Source organism: Diadema setosum, chromosome 7 (assembly GCF_964275005.1).
Source record: "Diadema setosum chromosome 7, eeDiaSeto1, whole genome shotgun sequence".
NCBI lineage: Eukaryota > Metazoa > Echinodermata > Echinoidea > Diadematoida > Diadematidae > Diadema > Diadema setosum.
The window spans coordinates 39275658-39299275 of NC_092691.1; the positions used below are offsets into that span (position 1 = coordinate 39275658).

At 37.1% G+C, this 23618-nt stretch overlaps 1 protein-coding gene and 1 non-coding gene across 2 annotated transcripts in view; one reads left to right on the forward strand and one right to left on the reverse strand.

Moving 5' to 3' along the window:
- Positions 1-795: 795 nt before the first annotated feature.
- Positions 796-23618, forward strand: part of LOC140231232 (uncharacterized) — a 53293-nt gene continuing 30470 nt past the window's right edge. Inside the window, exons 1-8 of the mRNA XM_072311378.1 lie at positions 796-853; positions 11306-11461; positions 14576-14865; positions 17400-17469; positions 18657-18815; positions 19906-20177; positions 21356-21461; positions 23013-23228. Coding sequence (XP_072167479.1) covers positions 796-853; positions 11306-11461; positions 14576-14865; positions 17400-17469; positions 18657-18815; positions 19906-20177; positions 21356-21461; positions 23013-23228 — 1327 coding nt within the window. The remainder of the gene's footprint in view (positions 854-11305; positions 11462-14575; positions 14866-17399; positions 17470-18656; positions 18816-19905; positions 20178-21355; positions 21462-23012; positions 23229-23618) is intronic.
- Trnat-agu (transfer RNA threonine (anticodon AGU)) lies at positions 22272-22345 on the reverse strand. Its single transcript has one exon. It is a non-coding gene; the product is annotated as a tRNA-Thr (tRNA).

A 23618-nucleotide genomic window follows, 5' to 3' on the forward strand; every position in this document is an offset into this window, starting at 1 on the left:
AAGAGCCTTTCAAAACACTGCCAGTAAAATACCCCGTCTTTGAGCTTTTGAGAAGAAAGGACAAATTGTCGTGGTTGTTTGTGGTTGTTACTGTTCTTCTTATTCTTCCTGTTCATTTCTTCTTGTTCTTCTTCTTCGTTTCTTCGTCTTCTTCTTCTTCTTCTTCTTCTTCTCCTCCTCCTCCTCTTCTTTGTTTATTCTGTCACATTACCTGCTCCAGACTATCTGTGTTGACCCTTAGATTTTCCGAAGACTGTGGAGTGGGACCCGCACACGTAATTCCGGAATGAGGCAGACCTTGTTTTCATCAGGCTGCTCTACAGTCGGGGCATTTTCTGAGCATTAAGAAAACATTTTCAGGATAGGGAAATTTGCACTTCACAAGATAGCTGACTGGTTCCCGCAAAAGCTACCGGTATAACTTCCGGCTTAAAGTTCACGAGGAAAACTGCTGTAATAACAGGGCGCCACCACATTTCCGGCAGACTGTGTTGCAGAGGAGGACCAAATAGGAGCATGGTAGTCCTGACAGGACGTACGACCTGTCACCAGCGTCTATCAGTACATCCCTGGCGTGGTGGACCTCTTGTGGTATAAGCCGTCGGTTCTGTGCATATCGCATAACAGGAAAACTTCCACCGCCCCTTGCTACCTGGTGAATTTTGTTCTATCGCAGAATACTAGCAAGGAATGTGTGATCGATCCATTTCCTCCTACACTGGTTATTGTTTTGATTGCCCTTTTACTCAATAGAGGAGTTTAGCAGTGAATTTGGCTCAATACTGGAGATCAGAGATGGCGTGCAGGATACACCTGTCTTCCATTTTTCTGGTGGTGGTGACATGTGCGAGTGGTAAGTTAGTTATTCCATATACCTTCCTGCTGTCAACCAAAGTAGAAAAGTGTTACGTGAATTCCAGAGTCGTGTCGCAGGTGACCGATTATGCTGCAACTGGTATCCTGTCGGTAAAGCAAAAGGCTCTAAACAGAGAAGCGGTTAAATATTCTGTGCGTAAGAATTATTTTACCAAAGTATAAAAAGGAGTAACTGAGAAAAAAAAAAGCAAGGATGGGGAAATAACTTAGAACTATATTAGACGCGAAGTGCACATGTACTTGCGTATGGGGCTATCAACATTATTAGAGTAGTGGTAGCAATTTTATAGTGTAGTAGTGGTAGGAGGTGGAGGAGTAGTAAGTGTAATGATGAATTTTATTTTTGTTTTTGAATACAATGTAATTGAGAAGGGGTGATCGAAGGAAAGCCTGTTTGCACTTGAGTGACACAATGAGTGGAAAGAAAGAAGAACACTGAACGCATTCCAATCACTTTTGTGCAGCGCAACAGAAAGGGCAAAACAAAACAAAACAAAACAAAAACAAAGCTTAAGACACAGTTCGTGTGGTCTGTGGTCGCAGGTGTTGGTTTGTAAAATTGAAAGCCTTATTTGGAAAGATGTACACGAAAATGAGATGCAAAGCTTATAGGACGTTAGACTCGGAACCATTTTTTTTTTTTTTTTTGGTCCATTCTTTTTGCCGGAGGCATGGTCCGGAAAGTAAACATTGCAATCACGACCATGTACACGATGTAGCCATAGTCCAGCAGTCATTGTCACCATGATAAGAATAGCGGACTTTCACATCTTACATCAACAACAATGATGTTTTTGAAGAAAAAAAAACACTTGAGTTTCCGATTCAAAATCTATTTGTAACTATATCAGAAATAAAACACGTAAAACGCGTCGTTTTATACTGAAATATTTTTTGTGATGTCATGCGGAGCTAGTTCTACAACAATTTAAAGAGTAAGCCACGAATCATTTGATTTAGGTGTGACTGTGGACTTCAAGCATTTTCAAATATTTTTAAAGGTATTGTTTACCATTTGGAGCAGTGACTTAAAAATGTTCGAGTTTCACATTAATTAATATGTGTAGGTCAGTTGTATCACAAAACATCCTACCATATAAACATTTCGCAATAAAGCCTAACTTATAAGAAGATATCGTTCTTTTTCTCAATAAATCATAAGTGTAGACGGTTTATTCTAGACACAATTCTATTATAACTATGTTCACATTTTGTATATTTAACAATACTTAACATTGGCTAAACTGATTAACCTCTTTACATTGGATGTCTCTATCCCTAACTGACATTTTAGAACTATTTTGAAGCACTAAAGCTGGGTTTTAGTTTCGGCAAGAGTTCCGTTTGAGACAGCCACCCAAAAGTGAGTGTGTGCGTCCGTGCGTATCGCAAGCAAGGTTAGGCTAGGTAGAGTTGTATAGATCTGCACTGACCCACTGTAGGCTAGTACCAGTGTGATTGGGGTGGCTGTCTCAAAAGGAAGTCTTTCCTTAGTTTCATATGAAAGTATAGTAAATAATGCCTTTAACATCGACACTCCATTCATGAAATGACACATGCCATAAGTTGGGAGTGCAAGTTGTTCATTGAACAAAGCTATGGGACTTTAAACGCAGGCAACATAAATTACAATATTTGACTCAGCACAATGTATGTTGAAAGGTAACAAGCGCATTTCGACAAGAAATTAAGTGTTGGACGTTGGGTTGTTGGGGATATACGTTGTCATGGTAGTTATTGCGCTTATTGCTTTGTTGTTGTTACTATTAGCAACTACAAAAAAAGTAGACGTCCCTCAATGGAAAACAACGATAGAGCAAGTGTATAATGGCTTTTGTGGCTTGTTAACCCATACCTACTTCTGGTTAAAAATGCGTGTACAAAAGACCTTCTCAATGAGTATCCATGGAAACCCGAAAGCGCGCCTTTTGGTAAAGCCCGGGAAATCTGTAAGGATTGCGAGTGGTGTGTAGTGTATTCATGCCAGTCAGTATTCACAGTGGATTCCAGGCTGTGAAAGGAATTGAACAGTTATTGATCACATGAATGCCGACAATCAGGTCCCAATGATAGACCGAAACATCACTGCTCTGTAGAATGCTGCAGTCCAAGAAGTCCGGCAGTCTGTGCTTGAATGACAGTAATGTCTCTGTTCCATTTTACAGCATAATCTCGTTTCTAAAGTTGTTGTTGTTGTTTCTTCTTCTTCTACTTCTTTTTCGTATCTTCTTTCTCCACGAGAAGGTTGTGCCTGTGTTTCAAGAGTTCCAGTGAATTGATATCTTTTTCTATTTTGGTTTTCTATTGCCGAAATCGTATGAAAACGAGCTATGAAAACGGAAATGAATAATGATATCGCAACATTTTCTTGACGTTATGACAATCAGTCACAGATTTGTTTCGGAATTGGCTGTGACGTATGAACATTACCAACTCAAATCTTATACGTTTGGGTTTTTTACCTAATTATTATTTGTTTGATTGTGTGTTCTTTTTTTTTAATAATCACTGCCTGTTTCCAGTCAAAATTAGATTTGTCTTTGCACTCCTACTATTTTTTTTTTCTCTCCATATGAAGACAGAAGGAAGAATAAAAGAGCTGCGGCCTCTTCCTGAGCATGCATCAAAACAAGTGGCACTATCACAGATCTTGAGAAAAATATATACAATTCAGGCGAATCAAAATTATCAAAGATTATCGAAATATGTGATAGAAAGGAAGACAAAGATAAGGAGAGAGAGAGAGAGAGAGAGAGCGTTCTACTCTCCTATACAAGAAATACCTCCGATTCATAACACGTAAATGCGTGTATTGTGTTAATGTAAGGTAGTTTTATGTATGGTTGATAAGGTTTATAACACCAGTAAGGGGTTTGTATGTAAGTTTGATATATGTTGTAACACTGTATGTATAAACAGTGTGCCCAGCAGTAAGAAACTGTGTGTCACAACAGAATGAATAGAACCCAACTGAATAGGCTTTAGATTAACAATATAGCACTAGGGTTAAGAATATAATACAGGGTACAGCATGTATAGCCCTATCTCTACTCCCCAAGTGAGTCACTCTTTTATATTAAAGCAGTATATTGTTCACATGTAACATATACTGGTACAGCTATTAATTAACATGTCTGTAGTTATAGTAACCAGACTAATAAACATAAACATAGATACAGTGTATTATACAGTGTGACCAAGAGAAGAGGGTCAGTCTTGATTCCCACCTTCTTCAGGTGAGGACCTCAGATAAGCTAAAACCCTAGCCACCCCCTCCGTTGGGTTACGGCTTTTATATTATATATGGGTTGTATCGCACTTATACTTGACTGGATACTGTGAACTTGTTTCCATGTTCGAAGCATCTTGTGTTCAATAAACCTGCTGGTGGACTTCAAATAAATGTGTTATGCTTCATCATTGAACTGCTGTTGTTAACACTCTACCACGCTACCTCCAAATTATTGAGTGTTACATTACTATAGGGAACGCAACGTCAACAGTTTGTAAGATTCATTGTATGATGAAAATCGACACCTCTGTCTTACTTAGCAGATACCTCGGTTCTCTTGTTTCTTTGGAATATGAACGCCAATGCATATTACAAGTGTAATAGAGATTCCAGGCCGTAATGACTAATGCTTCCGAGATATGAAATTTGAGACATGAAATTTGACTCAACGTGTAGAAATAGACTGTTTATTATCTTCCCAGCTATTATCATACGCAAATTATGTTTCCGATTTCGCTGAGACGTTCAAGAATTTTGAGCTCTCATTATTTCCTTATAATCCTTAAAAAGGAAAATCCAGGACAATTAAAGCTAGTCTGAAAAAGAAAGAGTAAACTCTTACAAGCACAACAGTGAAAGAAAGTTATGAAATTGTGAAGTTCTCTCATTTTCATACAGCAAATTTTGAACGGCCATTAGGCAAATACGGAACTGATAATGTTACCCCCTCGGGATTTGCCATACAGTATGCATCAAGGTATGTATGTACATACAATCACGACATTTTCATTTTTTTTTAATCAAATGCAGTTATGCTCCAGTTCCAATTCCTGCATTATATTATTGATCATTATTTTGTCGTTACTCAGCCAGGAATAACATTAAGTTTGATACCTTTAAATCAGAAAAATTCAATTTTCAACATTTTTGTACATGATCAATGGAAAATATTATTGTGCGGTGGTGACATTATCAGCTCACTCATTACATATTCATATCAACTGTTCAAGGACTGTTGTACAAAAATTAGATAATATTTGAAATTTCACAACTTCCTTACTTTTACTCCGATTTTGATCAACATTTCACTGTTCTGGTTGTCATAGTTGAATTCCCCCTTAAATTTGACTGGAAGATACGTCCTTTTCGCACTAGTTGTCCGTGCATATTTTGTTACTTTATTTTATTTTATTTCATTTTATTTTATTTTATTTTATTTTATTTTATTCTACTTATTTTATTTATTTTTTTTATTTTATTTTATTTTATCTTATCTTATCTTTATTTTATTTCATTTTATTTTGTTTTATTTTATCTTATTTTTGGGAGGGATCAGATGAATATTCGACGCCCTCACAAGATAATAGCAAAAGAAATTGCACCACTTTCATCTCTCTGACTTTCGCTGGTATGTCGCTTTCGAAACATTGATTCCATTTAAAACAACATTGTATGTTCTGGCTCAATCCTTACAGATTACAGATACAGCCAGTCTATGTTCATGTACTGCTCCGCTTCTAGTGCGAAAGAGTCAATGCACTTACATGAATTTTCTATTTCAATTTTCAATGACCTGCGTGCTATCAAATCAATAAACATTTTTCTTAATGTACTTTCTGGTTGAAAAATGTCCAGTGAACAAAAATAATTCCTAGCAATTTAACTCCATTGCTCGCGTGACCAAGCAAAATAAAACATAGGCAAGATAAACCCAAGTAGTAATGGAATATACTGAAGAAGACAGAGACTCAGAAGTCACGAAGAATTGGTTCTTCTTCACCCTTTGAATTTGAGGTCTTTCACAAATCAAGTTGTGGCACTGCTTGAGTTTGGACCAGATAAAAACGCACAGAAGTACCATTTCCGGCTGTCGGCCAAGCAGGATTTCACGCCATTTCCTCCCGCGACCAGTAGCGGCCGTGACACACAGGTGGCTTTCTACACTCACAGCTTCCATGCCTCCAAAAGTTATATGTATGTAGCCGTACATTTATTTACATGATATTTCCTGATACTCACTTGCATGGATTGTGCGTGCACGGTAAAAAAAAAAGGGGGGGGGGGGCCTGCCTCTCCGCCTGCTACTTCCCACGTTCAGATCTACTGATAGCTAACTTTAATTGCTGTTTTAATCCTTAGGTATGACTTATAAAATTACAATGTGCGCAAATAAAAGAGGAGGGGTGCTATCTACTGTCTCGTATTTCTTCAGTTCGGATGAACAGAAAAATCTTTGTTGGCATCGTTCCAATAATCGACATGGATGGAAATTATACTTGTTTATACAAAATGCCTATAATATGGGGAAATTAGATTCTATTTACTTTGACGAAACAGTTTGCAAAAGAGCATGGCTTGCATTGGATATAACCATCAAAACATACTTATAGAAGATTCACTGCGACTACGGAGCAATGAAACTTATCACAATAAAAAGAATATGTCGACTGCCAACAATACATGTGTATTTTAGATTGCAATTTCAAACTTATTGATTGTTTAACTTCTTTATATCTAGCACCCATGAGTTTTAGTTTTATCAACAATTAATGACAAAATCCCTACGTTTCTTCCCAAAATTGGTACAACTTACTACACCTCAGGTTTACAAGCTCTCACACTACTTTTCAACACCGAATTACCCAGATTGCCTGTATGGTTCAAATACAATTATCACTTCATGTGTCAAAGACACACAAACCAAGGGGATAATCAGCTGTTTGGAAAGAAAGAGAGTACTAGCTTTCTTGGAATCCCGTTAAATGAAAATCTGACACTGTCTGAGATGGAACTATCTTGTGCAATCTACGCGATTTATGTGTAAGAAAATTGCAATGGTGTGCGCTGTAAATTACAGTACAATTTGCCAATGAAAGCTTTGTTATACATAATTCTTTAATTGGTATTATCGCATTTTAAAAAATAATTCCTTATTTTACCGTAGTTCCTACTCCTATGTAGTATGAGCCACCTCAATTCCTTTGTATTACAAAGTCTTTAAGTTTTTTTTTTTTTTTTTTTCTTTGGATATTTTCTGACCAAAAACCATGAAAACAAAGTTGTCCGTTGCGTAGCAATGCTAGTCCCATTTAAAGATTACACAGATCCCTAAATATTCGCAAACTTAAAACGCTCAAAGCAGAAAGCTCGATTTATGTTTTCTTTATAATTATAACTGCCGGTAAGTCAATCCTTACACTTTTTTTCCAATTGAACAGATACGTCCACTCTTATTAAACAAGACAATCCGGTTAAGTTTTACACCACAAAAATCCCAAAACTGTAACAGCATTGTAATCTATCAGGCATACAAATCCAGACGCCTATAACTCACTACATGGTGATTTTAGAAATGTAAAGTCCCCGTATTCATTTAAGAAAGCTTAAAAACATATTGGTTTGTAACTATCAATGTTTTGACAGCTGTGCTATATAAGCTGTATGCCGGACGCGAAGCTCCGGAGTTCTCTTTGCATGTACATGTAATTATTTTGAAAACGGGTTACCTGTCTTGACCTGGCGTCCAAGTCGCAAACCGGCAGTAAAAATAACTACGTGTAAGTTGATAACCCAGGTGCAATAAATTCTTTCCATTTGTCCTATTCATATCTTTAACAAAAGGAGTACATCTTCCTTCTTCCTTTCTCATCTGCTTCCTCTCAAAGTAGGTCACTCCAAACCTTTAAACTGATTTTACAATATGCTACAAGGGTTTTTGACATCACCAAGTGAAATCAAATTAAATCAAATGAAATTATTTGAATTAACCGATGAAAGAATAGCACTGCTAAAGCACATGTTTTCACGTATACAGATGGCTGGCACAGTAGAATTAATTTTAAACAACAAACACCTACAAACATCTCGGAAAGTGGGTCAACTATTAAATGCCACCAGTGGCGGTTGTAAAATCGATCGATCGATCGATCAACCAACCAACCAATCAATCAATGAATTCACTCTCTCTGTTACAGTAATATCTGAGAGATATGGAATATATCTGCCTGAGAGTAGATTTTGTCGGCAAAATTATGATATCTACTTGACTTGCCCTATTTGCACAATATTACATAATAGAAATCATAGGGTTTTTGTTGTGGTCATAATTATTTTGGGGGTGTCTTTTTTTGGTGATGGTGATGATTTTTTTTTTAAGGGAGGGGAGAGTTCATTTTTTTTTTTTTAAAGGAAAAATTGGGCGACGCTGGCGTGGTCAGTCATTCAATTCGTTGTAAAAACGTGCGGGAAATTTGACGTGTTTTAAGAGAGATCATTTCATTTCTTTCTTCCTTTTTTTTTTTTTTTTTTTTTTTTTTACCGTGCTGGTAATGATCGACGCAACTGTGACATTTGCTCCCCTTAGCACATGTTAGTGGTCTGTGTGTATGTAAACCGTGCGTCTACACTAGCTCTATACTATCTCTCTCTCTCTGCTCACAGTAGAGACAAACAAAACAACAGCAACAACAGAAGAGGAGAACCTGTTACAGTAGTATCCGAGTCAATGATCTGTCAACTTGCAGTTTGCTAATCGTTTTACCACGGCCTCTCCTTATAAAATCAGGAAACACAGTCTTGTGGGCCCATTCTCGAGAAACACACATAGACACACACACAATAGAAGCTTAGAAGCAAATGCAATAGAAACAATAGGTGACACTACTATTAAAAACTCGAGCATCATGAATAACTAGAGAGAAGGACGTTCTCTCTCCCACACGTCTCTGGTAATATCTGAAGGAGGTATGATCGCCTATACCTCCTTGACTATGCAGTATGGCGAGAGTCTATAATATAACATTATCTACATTTCTGTTAGAGGACCACCCTGTGACACAATGAACGTTTAGCACAAAAGTGATCCTTTAGACGTACATAACTTCTGCACTGAATTATAAATAAAAAATACTGCCGTGATGCAAATGTTATACCTAGAGTAATTACAAATATAGCAAACAGTTATGTATTTTTTTTAAAGCAGAAACAGTTTTTTTTTTTTTGTTTAGATATGTTGCATCATGAGCTCACTCCTATCAAATAACGAAACGATCCATGGTAATTTCCGTAGGACATGTTTTCGAGCTTTCTCCTCCTGACAAGAAGAAAAACATTTCCCTTTTCAAACTAAATTTCACAGTGGACTCCCCCCCCCCCCCCCCTTTCTAGTTAGCATGGTTAGGTAGTCATATACTTTTCCATTTTCAGCTCGTTATAGCTCCTAAACCCTGCTATAAGGCTAAAGCCGACTCTGATAACACACTAAAATAAGAGTTCATCGACTCGACAACACACTATACGAGCTGTCTGATTGAATATTACACTTTCCTGATTTAACTTCACCCACCTATTGTATTGAAACCATCTCTTCCTCCTTTTGATGTCAGTTTTGTTTCCCAGAAGAGCCCCTCGTTTTCCAGAAAGCTCGCACCTTGTTAGCAACATTAATCATGGTAGTTTGTTTACATCCTCTCATGAAATCACATTAAGAATAAAGCAAAACAATACAATACAGCTTGCTTGCACACGCGTCAAAGGGAGTGGACAATCTACGCCTCTCGAACTGTTACCTGGTTTCTAACTAATACCGTACCTCCCTGGCTATACACCTGGCGATAACCATTTTCAATTGACTTGTACTACCCTCATTTTAGTCATTCTGCTGCTTGGTTGCTGCGGGTGTCTTCTTGTCGAAAGAGCGAATGGCGTAAAAGGTGTGAGAGGAAGTAGAAGGCTTACAATAGACATGTTTTGTTCTGTTGTTTGGTAACCTGCCCCTTTTGTTCCGTTTCATTAGTTTGGTTTTAGCGGGGGCAAGGCCAAATACAGCGTAAAGCCGGCAGGATGAGAGGTTCTATCTAGGTCATATCATGGACCATGTAGGGTCCATGGTCATATTTATGGAAGCAACAAAAGTAGAAATCATTCACGGTTTACTCTTACAGTGTACCCTGAAGAAATTTCCCATTATTCAGGTCACAATGTTTTAATCAATCTAATTGTCTATACCACCTGTCCCTCCACCTGCCTTGGTCGTTACAGTGCTCTTCATCTTAATTCGTGTTTTTTTATTTTTGTGCGTGTTTTTTTGTACCAGTACGGTATTCGAGAAACTTTAAAGCTATTTCATGTGGTTTATTTTGATGGAAATAATTACGCGTAGACCGGACCTGACGCTTCCTCTGTGGTAGCTTGCAAATCGTGTAAATATTGCCAGCAAAGAGATCTCTATACCCATTATGATCACCATTACAGGCGCCCTAGATATTTTGTCATGCAAACGAGTCCTTTCCCATTTGTTTCCCTCTAAAACTTCAGATGCAAATGTGATTTCAGTGCACTGAAACGACTTCTGATTGTTGGCACAGATTGATTCTCTTGTGTCATCTCGAATTGCATTCTATTTTGAGAGAAGGGAGTTCATTCATAATCTTTATTTCAATAGACAGAAGGCCTATACTCGCTTGTATCGAAAGTCTGACGGTAATAACACAACAAGGTCAAAAGCTGGCAGGTATTCCGAGAAATGATATTGGCTGTGCAATTGAAACTATCTCGTCCTTCATTAACTACAAATCAGTTTACTGTTCCAATTTGCGCATTGGCAAAATAGGGTCATTTGCGAAATCAGGCCTATTGGATTTTAAAGTTACTGAGATACAGGCACCTGTGATGTCATGATTATTCGTGTTATCCTTATAAAATAGTGCTTTCGTTTTATCCTTATAAATGGTGCTTTCGTGTAATCCTTAATGGTGCTTGCTAGAACATCAACTGACAGCAAGCCTGGCATTTGTCGGTATTAATAAAAGGGTCGTTAATGCATTCAATACAAAACGTGATGGATGCCTGCCAAAGTGTCAATACACGGACCATGATGGTCACTATAAGTCTATACGCACTATATTGTCTGTTTAAACATGAATTCCATATACTACGTCGGGCAAGCTTATTCATTATACCACTTTGAAAACAAGTGAAGTTTTCATATAACTATGTCTCTTTGTATATTTTAGCATGGTCCCTATTTAAAACTTTATTTTTGTTGCTACGCCGATGCTTTATAAAGAAAATGTTTGAGCTTCTCGGTTGTGTTAATAACGTGCTCTTGCTATTTCTACCTAGTGTTTGAATGTGAAATTAGACCATTATTTTTAGAAGACGAAGGTGAATAATCAATGATCTAACTTGTTCTTGCAGTTGGCGCAGTGACGCTATACACATGTACGTTTGACGAGAACGTCAACCCCGCCTGCAGCTTTGATTTAGAGATCAACAACTCTGACCGGCCATGGGTACTGAAGTCTGGACCTTCCCCTCAGGCCAGAACTGGACCCCCTTCTGACCGTTCCGGACGTAAGTGGAATGTAGTCTCAACATTAATGCGTATTCGCAACTGCCTTAAGTATCACTACTGGCATCCCCTCACAATGTTACTGTTTAAGATTAAACAATCATTTCGCAATCAATAATAGGTTGATAGGTTGATAACTAGAATTGATAGTATAGTATAGTAGTATAGTAGTAGTAGTAGTAGTAGTAGTAGTAGTAGTAGTAGTAGTGGTAGTAGTATATAGTAGTAGTAGTAGTAGAAGTAGTAGTAGTAGTAGTAGCAGTAGAAGTAGAAGTAGAAGTAGTAGTAGTAGTAGTAGTAGTAGTAGTAGAAGTAGTAGTAGTAGCAGTAGTAGTAGCAGCAGTAGTAGTAGGAGTAGTAGTTGTAGTAGAAGTAGTAGTAATAGTAGTAGTAGTAGTAGTAGTAGTAGTAGTAGTAATAGCTGCTGCTATTGTTGCTCTTGTTGTTGTTTATATTCAAAGAGGAAGGAGATATTTGCAATGAAATACAGATTGAGAAAAACTATAAGAAGTCGGCTGAATGTTTGGAAATCAAAATTTTTCTTTTGCAGTAGCCTAGGTGAAGCAAATAATGTAAATGCATAAAGATCGTAGTGAAAAGTATGTATTCTACGAATATTCGCTTGCACTGTCAGACGTCTAAATAAATCAGCCAGTTTACTGTTAGCATGGTCTGCAATGACTGACCTCTGTACAACAGACTTTCCAAAGCAAGAATTAATCTTTCAATTAGAAAAGTTATAGTTTTAAAACCATAAAGCAGAAAGAAGTAGTTTACGTGTAATTTGCTGCGCGAATTGCATTGGTAATTTATTTTGCTTGAAAAGAATACACATTTACTTGTACTATTCCGATATGCACGTGGTTTATACAGTAATATCTAAAGCATAGTTTTCATGCGTATCTGGGCAATTACCCCCGGCTAAATACTGGTCAGTGGTAAGGGTTAGGAGTTTGGGTTAGGGTTAGGAGTAGGTTCAGGATTAGGATTAGGATTAGGGCCAGGGGAAGGGTCCGGGGTAATTGCCCAGGGGATACTTGCCCTAGACCCTTTTCATGAACACCTGTCCAGTTTTCCAAATACCTCAGCTATACAAGTGGAGTTCAAGAGAAAGTCTGCAACGACTTTCTCTCCACATGGTCAATAATAACCCCACTGTAAAGTGGCCTTATTCACCCACATATCATGTTTTAACTTTTTTTCACAATGTTATTCGTTTTATTTCGCACAGTGACCTCATGTTTCATTCAAAATTATCTTTTACACTGTTTTAGTACTTTTAACAGTGGCATTTCAAATCTGACCTAAAGCTCACAGTTCAACGAAAAGGGCAACAACAACGTAGGCACATGTGATTCTATATAGAAGAATTGTAATTATAATTATCAGATTAGATTTGGAGCACGAGGTTTTACCTCTATCGACGTGATTTTATGTCGGTATGCTCATCAGTCTCCTGGTAACTGAAACTTTATACTTGCGTCGTAGAAGAAATACGTTTACCAACGTACTCATGTTGCAATAAGATCAATTAAGTACAATTTGACGCTTTACATCTACATCAGGAAGTTACCACTGTTGTGAATGTTTAGTCATTCAAAAATGCTGCCTATACTAATGTTATTTATAGGTTGGTTTGAGAGCACTGACTAAATTCAGCATAGGATGAAAACAATGTCAAGCACATGTGGTTTTCCGCCAAAATGAACCTCTTAGAAAGAAATCATTGTCGAATCCAACGGCTGGTGTGGTCACGGATCACTATAAGAATGACAACTTTCAAATCATCGTGTCCGTTTCAGTTGTTATTTTAGAAAAGGATTTTCCTGTTCGAGTACGGACAAGGACAAAAGGGAATGTTGTCTGGATGTATACACTGTGACAGGTGAATCGCTTATCTCTACGTGAATGTGTCAGTTCAATGGCTTTCGATTGACGTAGGATATGACGAATAAAGAAGAGTCGGAAGTACAACCAGTTGCAAGCCCTCATTGCATTGTACTACTTCAACACGCGAAATTATTATTAACGACCTTTACAGCCCTACGCAGTCGGCATTTTATACTACTTTAACACACACAAACACACACACACACACACACACACGCCGTAACAATATTTTGTGAATGAGCAATACCTCACCATTGCCGTTTAAAGGGTATGTGCAGTTCTGGTCGAGGTGAGGATTTAGCTTGCGAGATATTCAGAAACCACTCTATGAGATGTCAAAGAGCATGCAATTCTATATAGGGGTATCTAAAGTTTATTTGATGAAAATCGGTTTTGAAATGGCAGAGATATCCAAAAACAAGGGTAAAACAAAGAGATTGTAATAAAAGGCGTGGCCTGTCGCCTTTTATCATTATCACTTTTTTGGATATCTCAGCCATTTGAAAACCAATTTTCATCACATAAACGTTGAATCCTTAAAATTACATGCTCTTTCATATTTCATAAGAGGTTTCTCATTATCTCACTTAGGAATGTTCAAAACATGAATCCCCACCTCAACCAGTATATATGTCACCCTCTTTCTCCTTTTTGTTATGAAGTAAGACAGTAACATGGTTGAAAAGGCACAAGACTATTATGCCATAATGAAAGAAAATGTAGCCGGATAGAATAAAACCCACAACAAACTCGGATCGTACTTTACCTATATAGTAGGTAAATTCAGAATGGCTTTAGAGGAGGGTTCAAATCCTTAAATAGAAAATCCTTTGGGTTTTCTCTCCTGATGGCAGTCATTTGATTCACAAAATTAGGCGAATCATATGTTTTAAAGATTGATCACTTTGTATTTGAATAAAATCTTTGCATTTAGGTTTGTCTTGATGTGTTAATGATAACAATTGTTCCAGTAAGATTGAAAGTTGTTGAAAGTCATGTGAGCGGAGGCTTTTGACTCACGAAAGTCTCTTCTATTTAAATATCATGCTGCTGTTATGATAATGCATTCATTCATGTATTTTTCTTCTATAATAACAATATTTATTATTGAAAATTATTATTTTCATTATTATCATTATTATTATTATTATCATCATTATCATCATCATTATCATTATTATCATCATCATCATTACATGTATTATTATCATAATTATTACTTACAGGAGGAAGATATCTCCTGGCGCAAACCTCAGAAAGGACTTCTCGTGGTTTGGTAGCCATCGGTAGAGGACAGCGCTTCCGCATGTCTAGTCCTTCTCTGTTCACGGGGAACAAACGCCTGGTGATGCGGTTCTACTACTTCATGTGGGGCAGAAACGTGAACACCTTGAATATATTTCTGGTAGTGAGGGGCGAGAAAAAGAGTCCCAAGCCGATTTGGAGGCGGAGTGGCAGTCAGGAAGCGGTGTGGATTCAGGGCGAGATTCGTCTTCCGCCGAACGCTACAGGCAGGGTAGGGATATTACCAGTAAGGTCTCGCAGAATTAGAAGATTTTATGTTACACGACATGACATCATACGGCATAGATATAATCATGCATGCTGTTATAAGACAGATGGATGCTGGGAATATCACTGCAGTTGTTTTACTTGATATGTCTGCAGCTTTTGATACTGTTGACCATTCCATTCTCACCCAGACTCTCAGATCTGTTGGTGTCACAGGACTTGCATTAGAGTGGTTTCAATCTTACCTTACCAGCCGTTCATAATATGTTAAAGGGACTGTACAATACTGGTTGAGCTGGGAATTCATGTTTTGAACATTCCTAAGTGAGATGATGAAAAGCCTTTTATGAAATATGAAAGAGCATGTAATTTTAAGAAGGATTCAAATTTCAAATGGCTGAGATATCCAAAAAAGTGCTAATAATAAAAGGCGACATGCCCCAACTTTATTAGTTTCTCTTTGTTTCACCTTGTTTTTGGATATCTCAGCCATTTCAAAACCGATTTTCATCGAATAAACTTTTGATACCCCTTAGAATTGCATGCTCTTTGACATCTCATAGAGTGGTTTCTGAATATCTCACAAAACTTTAAAAGCTAAATCTTCACCTCGACCAGAACTGTACACACCCTTTAAGATTAATGACAGTAACTCTGATCCGGCTGCACTTACTTGCGGTGTCCCGCAAGGGTCTGTAGGTGGACCACTTCTTTTCTCACTATATCTTTCAAGGATTAGACACATTTTTGAAAGACACGACATTTAGTATCACTGTTATGCAGATGATATACAAATATTTGTATCTTTTTCACCAACCAGGACTGAACTCTCTGAAGCTGTAAAACGATTGGAATTATGTATTGATGATGTTAAGGCATGGATGGAAAGAAATGGTCTCAAATTTAATGACAGTAAGTCAGAATTTATTCTGATAGGATCCAAACAGATGTTGCCTAAAGTGAATTCTGATACATGTTATGTTAGAATTGGCAATAGTAATATCAAGCCTTCGAACAAAGTTCGTAATCTTGGTGTTGTTTATGACGCAAATCTGACCTTTAAAGACCACATTTCATATGTATCCCAATCTGTAAGATTTCATCTGCGTAACCTGGGCTCAATTCGGAGATATTTAACTAGATCAGCAGCAGAAAAACTGACGCATGCTCTTATTTCGTCTCGTCTAGATTTCTGCAATTCTCTGTATTGCAGCCTTCCACAAAAAGAACTCTGTAAACTGCAACGTCTTCAGAATTGTGCCGCTAGATTACTTACTTTCAAGAAGAAAAATGTGCATACTACCCCAATACTTCGGTCCCTACACTGGCTTCCTGTAGAAAAACGTATTAACTTCAAGATTCTTCTTCCTGTTTACCGTACATTGCACAAATTTGCCCCTGTCTACTTTCAAAATACTCTTCATCTTCACCAACCACCACGTAATCTCCGTTCAACAAACTCGCTAAAATTACAGGTACCTCGAATCAAGCATAATTGGGGGGATCGGGCTTTTTCATAATAATATGGGCCCAAAACTATGGAATGGCCTACCAAAATCTCTTAGAGAAGCATCTTCCATTGATGGTTTCAAAAAGAATCTCAAGACATATATTTTCAATTCAAATTGACAATATTGTATACCTGTATGTATAGTATGTGTACGTATATAGACCTATAATATTGTTTGTTGGTTTATTGTCTTATTATTTTTTGTGATACTGTTGTAACGTGACACAATATGTACTCTGTTCTATAGCGCCTTGAGTATCTTTTTTAGGTAGAAATGTGCGCTTTATAAGAGTCTCACTATTATTACTATTATTATTATAAGCAAGTGTAAGCCCAAACTGTAGGCCTATATTGCGCGCGTGCGCATATGTGTGTGTGTGTGTTTTCTATGTTCACTGCGCTTTGTGTTGGATATTCTTTCTCTATATATAAAAAAAAAAAAATCCACCATTTACTCGTCTTTATAATTTATATGCTATAATTTTTAACTCAGTATATGATAATAAATACATATACTATGCACTGAGAGGCTCAGGCTGAAGTTATGGATTCCAAGGTAACAAGCTATTTTGCCGTTTTCAGCACTATAGGAACAGGATTTTCTCAATGAATGCTGTGTTACAAAATACTATAAGGAAATTCGCTACTAAGTGTGTATATATATATATATATATATATATATATATATACATATATACATATGTATGTATTGTTACGGGGGGTTAACTTGGCCTAACGAACCATCATAACCACCAAAAATAAGGTGTTTGGTCGATCTCGGTCATCTTGTCGAACTCTTTATTTACATATTTCTCCGCGGAACAATAAAGTGCCCAGCAATGATAGTACAATGCACATGTATCTATAACAGTATATATATATATATGTATATATATATATATATATATATATATATATATATATATATGTATATACTGGTTGTTGTTGCGTCCTTTTTTTTTTTTTTTTTGCATATTATATGGGTAGGTACAATTGTACCTTATAACTGTGTCCTAACCCTTTTGCAGGCCATATTTGAAGCTGTAAGCGGCAACGGCTTGATGGGGGACATTGCAATTGACGACATTTCTGTAGAAGGTTTGTCTATTCCTAAGTTTTATATACCCGGGCCTACAATTCTACCCCTTTCTCCTGGGAGTGAATAAGCAAAATTTATAGTTATCTTTCTGTCACATTTGCGTAGTATTTTATCCGCGTGGACATGCGGAAGGACAGTCCCCGGACTGAAGTATACGCCGAGCTTTAATAAAGTAACGAAATGAAATGAAACAATGCTTTATCTAAACAGAGAAGTGTAAGCATCCTCGAATCGTGGCAACAGTCCCTGATGTGGCAATAATCTCGTCATTCATAATATCTGTTCTTTTTTCCCCTTTTTTTTTGTTGCTGTTATATGAGTACACTTACACGGTTTTGCCTATGTTCATCATCTACAAATTGAGATGAAAGTTTGTAAATTATAATATAAGAAATGACGGTTTGATATCCAATCGCCTATATAAATCATATTCAATTGAATGATCTGATGAACTAATACTTTCATTGTTAGATTTGAATACCGTAAATATCAGAACTGCAGATGATGATGATGAAATTGATAATGCTGATAGCATACTAACAAGTTGTGATAATAGAATTAACTATGTTCGGAACAATAACATTGATAGTAATTAAGATATATTGATATGAACATTCTACAGTAGAATGCTAAGGGTGTAGCAGGGGGAGGGAATAGAAGAAATTTCATCTCATCAGCACTTACGCCTTCAAAGTTTGCAAAGTGGTAAACTTCAATTAAGAATAAACACGATTCGGTAACATTTGCTAATACAATCATGTATTTTTTTAGATACCCTTAATGAATCCATGTGGCTTCCACGATGCATGCAAATTAATTTTGTGAGAATGGTTTAAAAAAAATCCATTTAAAGACCCGATAGAGCGAGGATATACCATGGAGTGGACAGGCTAGCCCGGGTCGAATGTACGCGAAAATTCCCCAAACGAATTGTATACAACTTGATCACTAGGTCTCTGTCTAAGTTAACACACAGCCTAGCAATCTCGACTGGTGTCGACCGTTCCCGCGATGAGCGTATATCATACGCATTTTCCCTGATGGGCGCTTTTCGAATGGATTTCGAATGTACCCCAGTGGGCATTGAATGAAGATCATACATGTACGCTACCGGGTACTCTAGGACATTGTGGTGAATCAAGGTTACAATTCAATTTTTAACGTATTTAATTCTGTTATTCTGAAGAGTTTGCCGTCGACTGTACCTTTGAAGACGATATCCCAACAAGAGACTGCAATTTTACCCAGTCTACCAGTGATGACTTCGACTGGCGGACGAACAGCGGGAAAACGTTGACCCGACGTACCGGCCCGATGAGGGACCACACCCTTGGCAAGACGAAAGGTGCGTATGGTTGTCAACTTGGAATTATCTTGACCCGTCGATTGAGATGTCTTGCTTCGCACAGGTTAGGATTTTTTAAGGATACCCCACCCCCTCGTATCCCAGCATAGGTACAGGGAGATGCATATTCTTAGTCGATAACATGTTTGTGAACGAAAATATACAATAATAGGCTACACAATCATAAATAAATTGTTTTTTATTAGTTTTCATTGCTGATGATGTGCTACTGTTTCCACTTAAATAAACAAACAAACAAAGAAATCTATTAATTCTTAATTGGACAGTAACAAACAGAAACGGAAGAATGTGCTAAAAAGAAAGAAGGAGAACACATGATGGTATCAGAGCAAGAATATTTCTAGGCATTGTGTGATGACAGCATCATTCGCATTGCGAATCAAAGCTACATAATTATTACAAACGTAACACATCAAAACATTTTTTTTTCAAGAGTCCGCATGATGTTGCGGCATGAACATAATTAATCGCCATGTCGGGACTGGCAATTTTTAGTTGTTTCTGCAAAATGGCCCATCTTTTCAGAAATCCTATCGAGTTAAACATGTACATGAGGTGTGTAATTTTGACACATTTGTCTCGCAAGTATCCATGAGCAAATGAGCTCAGGCACCGAACGGACAAGAACTGTACGAAATTCTGACAGAAGCGTATTTTTTCGATCCATGAATAATTATAGGAAAAAAATATTGAACCTCATTAATTCATGGAATAACGACACATACTTCCTCGTTGGCATTTTTTTTTCACTCAAGCAATGAATGTTACCTTTACTATCTCATACAATAATCATTTTCTGATACTCAATTAATTGTCATCCAAATAACTATGATTTCTGCTTTGTGAGAGGTTGATCGGCTGTTTTCAACGTCACCAATAGATGTGAATAATTAAGGCACAAATACATAACGGTACACCAAAGCTTGAATTTACTTATTTTATTTGTTTTCTTTTGATTCTGGTTTAAACTAAGTGACGATGATTGGGATTATATCACAAGAGCAGGATAACTTTCCAACTTGAACATTTCTATATTCCTTTGCAAATATTTCTATCACAATATCTCAAGGTGTCTACATGTACGCGGAGGCCAACGATAGAACTGTCGGCGACCGGGCCGCCTATGTGAGTGCTGTTTATATCAAGGACAGCCAGGGTCCGTGCGTCGCCTCGTTCTACTACCATATGCACGGGAACCAGATCGGATCTCTCAGCGTGTACGTGATGGCGTCACCCGACCAACCAAACTTCGGATCGTTGGTGTGGCACAGAGATGGAGAACAGGGCAAAGTCTGGCTGGAAGGGAGAGCAAATATTACTGACGTGGGAGGGCGCTTCCAGGTACAAGTACCATTGCAGTTGGGGCTTTTCCGCTGGAATTATCACGAGATACTAGTATCAATGTTTGCATAAATTCTTTGAGTATTGACCGATCCGATACCGATCCGATGCGTGCAAATTATGTATACTATTAGGAAACAATTACATGTGCCCAAGCTATTGCGGAAATGCTCTAATTGGATCATTGTCGTCAACATCATAGTAATAATAATGATAATTATAACAGAATCATTTTATATTCAGACAAAGTATCAATGCCCTTTGAAATGATAAAGAAAAAATGGTTCAGACAACTGCAGTTTTTTATTAAAGACACAAATGAATTCTTATCTAATAAGCTGATTGTTTTTAACCTCGTTGCAGTTTTGTACCCCCCCCCCCCATAAATTGATAAAACAACAGTTACCTTCATCACCATTATCAACACTATCCACGTCATTAATATCGTGTGTTTTTTTGTCGGGGTTTTTTTTTTTTTGCCATTTGATATCATTGTCAGGTGGTATAATATAATATAATATAATATAATATAATATAATATAATATAATATAATATAATATGATATAATATCATATCATATAATATGATACAATACAATACAATATAATATAATATTATCATATAATATAACTCTAATCATCATCATCATCATCATCATACTTAAAGATTTCGTTTGTCGATGTCCAGTCGAGACGAATCAATGTGTGAATTATACACAATGTGCACAATCTATATTGATGTAAGTGTGATAATTTATGAGATCTACCATGGGGCTCATGAAGTAAGTTTTCACATCCCATCCGTTTCACTGCCTTTGAAATTTACTTTAAAACCCCTCGAAAGACCAGCCGAATCAATGATAATAATCATAGACAAAGGTCATCATATAGGGAGTCTATCAATGTTCCTGGTTACAGTTTAAATCAATTCATCGGGTATAAAATGCACTTTTCATTACAAGCTTTGTGGGTAAAAAAGAAAACAGACTGATAACAATGAAAATAAGGAGGATGATTTTTTATGTTTATGATGCTTTTACTGTCTCTTTATATTCTTGTTATTGTTATCATTGGTATTATAATCATTTAATGACTATTATTTAAACCGTAATTTTTGCTGCATCTCCTGGAAGATCTGATGACACAAAAATAACTATCGCAATATTGTAATTCTGCAGATCGTCTTTGTTGTAGAGATTGGTGGCGGATCGGTCGGAGATATCGCTATCGACGACTTCAAACTGCTCGGTAGCGGCTGCTTGAATCTCGAATACTACGGTGGGGGTAAGTTCTTTTCGCTAAGCAATGATGCTCGTGTACTTGAAAAAAAAAATGATAATAATATATGCACAGAAGTGATGCCTGTATTGTTTTCCGTTTTGATGCCGTCGGATCATTTTGAAATAGCATTACCTCTGTATCATAACGCAGTCCAAAAAGGGAAGTATTGATGAGCTTGAAATGAAATTTATTGAAAAGATGATGCATTTTTTTTTTGTCATTTGCAAATAAGATAACTGCAGTATCGATTGGCTCCAATCTTTTTTTTAATGTGTACGTAATCATTTTTATCCGATACATTTAACATCGAGTAGGGCATGGATTAGTAAAAAGAAAGAGGGCAGTTGCACCGTTTGACGTTTTCAGATATCTTTTTATAGAAGATGCTTAATCATATAATGAGATGAAAAGGTCACTAATATAATGAATTCATTGGAAAAAAAAAATCCCACTTTAAAAAAAAAAGAAGACCTGTGAAATTAATAGAGTTTTATCTAAATGTGTTTTGGAGGACGTTTTATCCCCCACGCTTCCCTCGAAATATCTTGCTGACGAGAATACACTTTGTAGGAATTAAAGTATAAGAAATTTGCGTTTTCACAAGAAATTTCGCATGCTATGAAATTCACCCTTTACTGTTTAATGTGAATCCAGTAGCTTAACAGATATGAAAGCAATTAAATAATAATAATAATAATAAATCCGACACTCTAAGAACCACTCGCAAAAAAAAAATAATAATAATAATAATAATCCTGCCAATCACTAAGGAAATAGTATATCTGAGTTATCTTCTTGAAGCAAAATGTAAAAAGGCACTGCCCGGATTCGAACCGGGGATCTCCTGTTTACTAGACAGGCGCTTTAACCAACTAAGCCACAGCGCCACCCTCCGGTCAATGGTTAGCTAATGTAGTACAAAACATGTAGACAGGCACTGTAGATGAGCGTGGGCTGTACAGCGAACACTATGTTGGCATTTCGTCAGCTGGTAAAACAAATATTCGAAATGCGTACGTGTCACCAGATGTTCAACACTATTTTGCCCAATGCGCACTATTTGTTTTGTTTTTAATCATCTTTATTGGCATAAGCAGGGGCAAAATGAAGTTCATTGTAACACCAAATACATTTAGCAAATGCATCCTTTTCAGAAAGCTGATTAGCCATGCAGAATGCAAGATTATCATGAAGATAATTACTTTTTTATGTTTTCTGTCGAACCATCTGGCAACCGATAATCTGTATGATATCCTTGAATAGAAACATGCTGCCTATGTTAATGTTCCAGACAATGTAATTTCATATTCATCATAATGCTAATGTGCACAAGCGAAAGGCGTGAGCAATCGATGTTGCGATATTGCGGTATTACGTAAAATGTAAGTTCAAGTCGCAAATTTCTGAGACCTTGATTGAATGCAGTGATATTGTTGTTTTCACAAAATATGGGGACATCCAATGTACAGGGTCTTGCGTTTAAAAATTGAAATAATTTTAATTATTTCGTTATTATTGTTGTTGTCGTCATTCATCATTTTCTGTATTTAACAGAACCGAGCAGAGTAGAAAACACCACCTCCCCTATGACTACAGCCAATTATTCAACAGTGTCTCCTCCCGTAACGGTCCCTGTTAATGGAAGTAGTACCCCGCCCATGAGTGCTTGCACTAGTCAGCCGTGTACGAATGGTGGAACATGTGTCTCGACTCCAGGCGGCTTCCGATGCAATTGCACACAGAACTGGTCAGGGGAAACGTGCCAACTAAGTAAGACAGAGATGTAAATCCGTTGTGTGTTTTCATTATTTTTCAAGCCTTTGCTACGTGGAATGCAACCCATAATTCGAGCCACTTTGAAAAGTTCTGATAGCCTTTCCGAAAATGGGTCTAAAGCTTGTTTTTAGCTCTTAAACATCAAATCATTTGGTGTTAAAATATACGCTGTATACATGCGCACAACAAATAGGAATCCACTGGTAAATAAGGCCTGACCTGAAATAATAATTATAATCTTTCTGGTCGAGCCACTTCCAGAGTGTTGTACGTCATCAGGCCCTAAATAGTTTAACCTCTGCAACTCGTTCGTAACGGTAAAGATTAGATATGGACTAGAGGATTATCTTTATTGATTTGAATATGTTTGCATTGAGCGTAAGA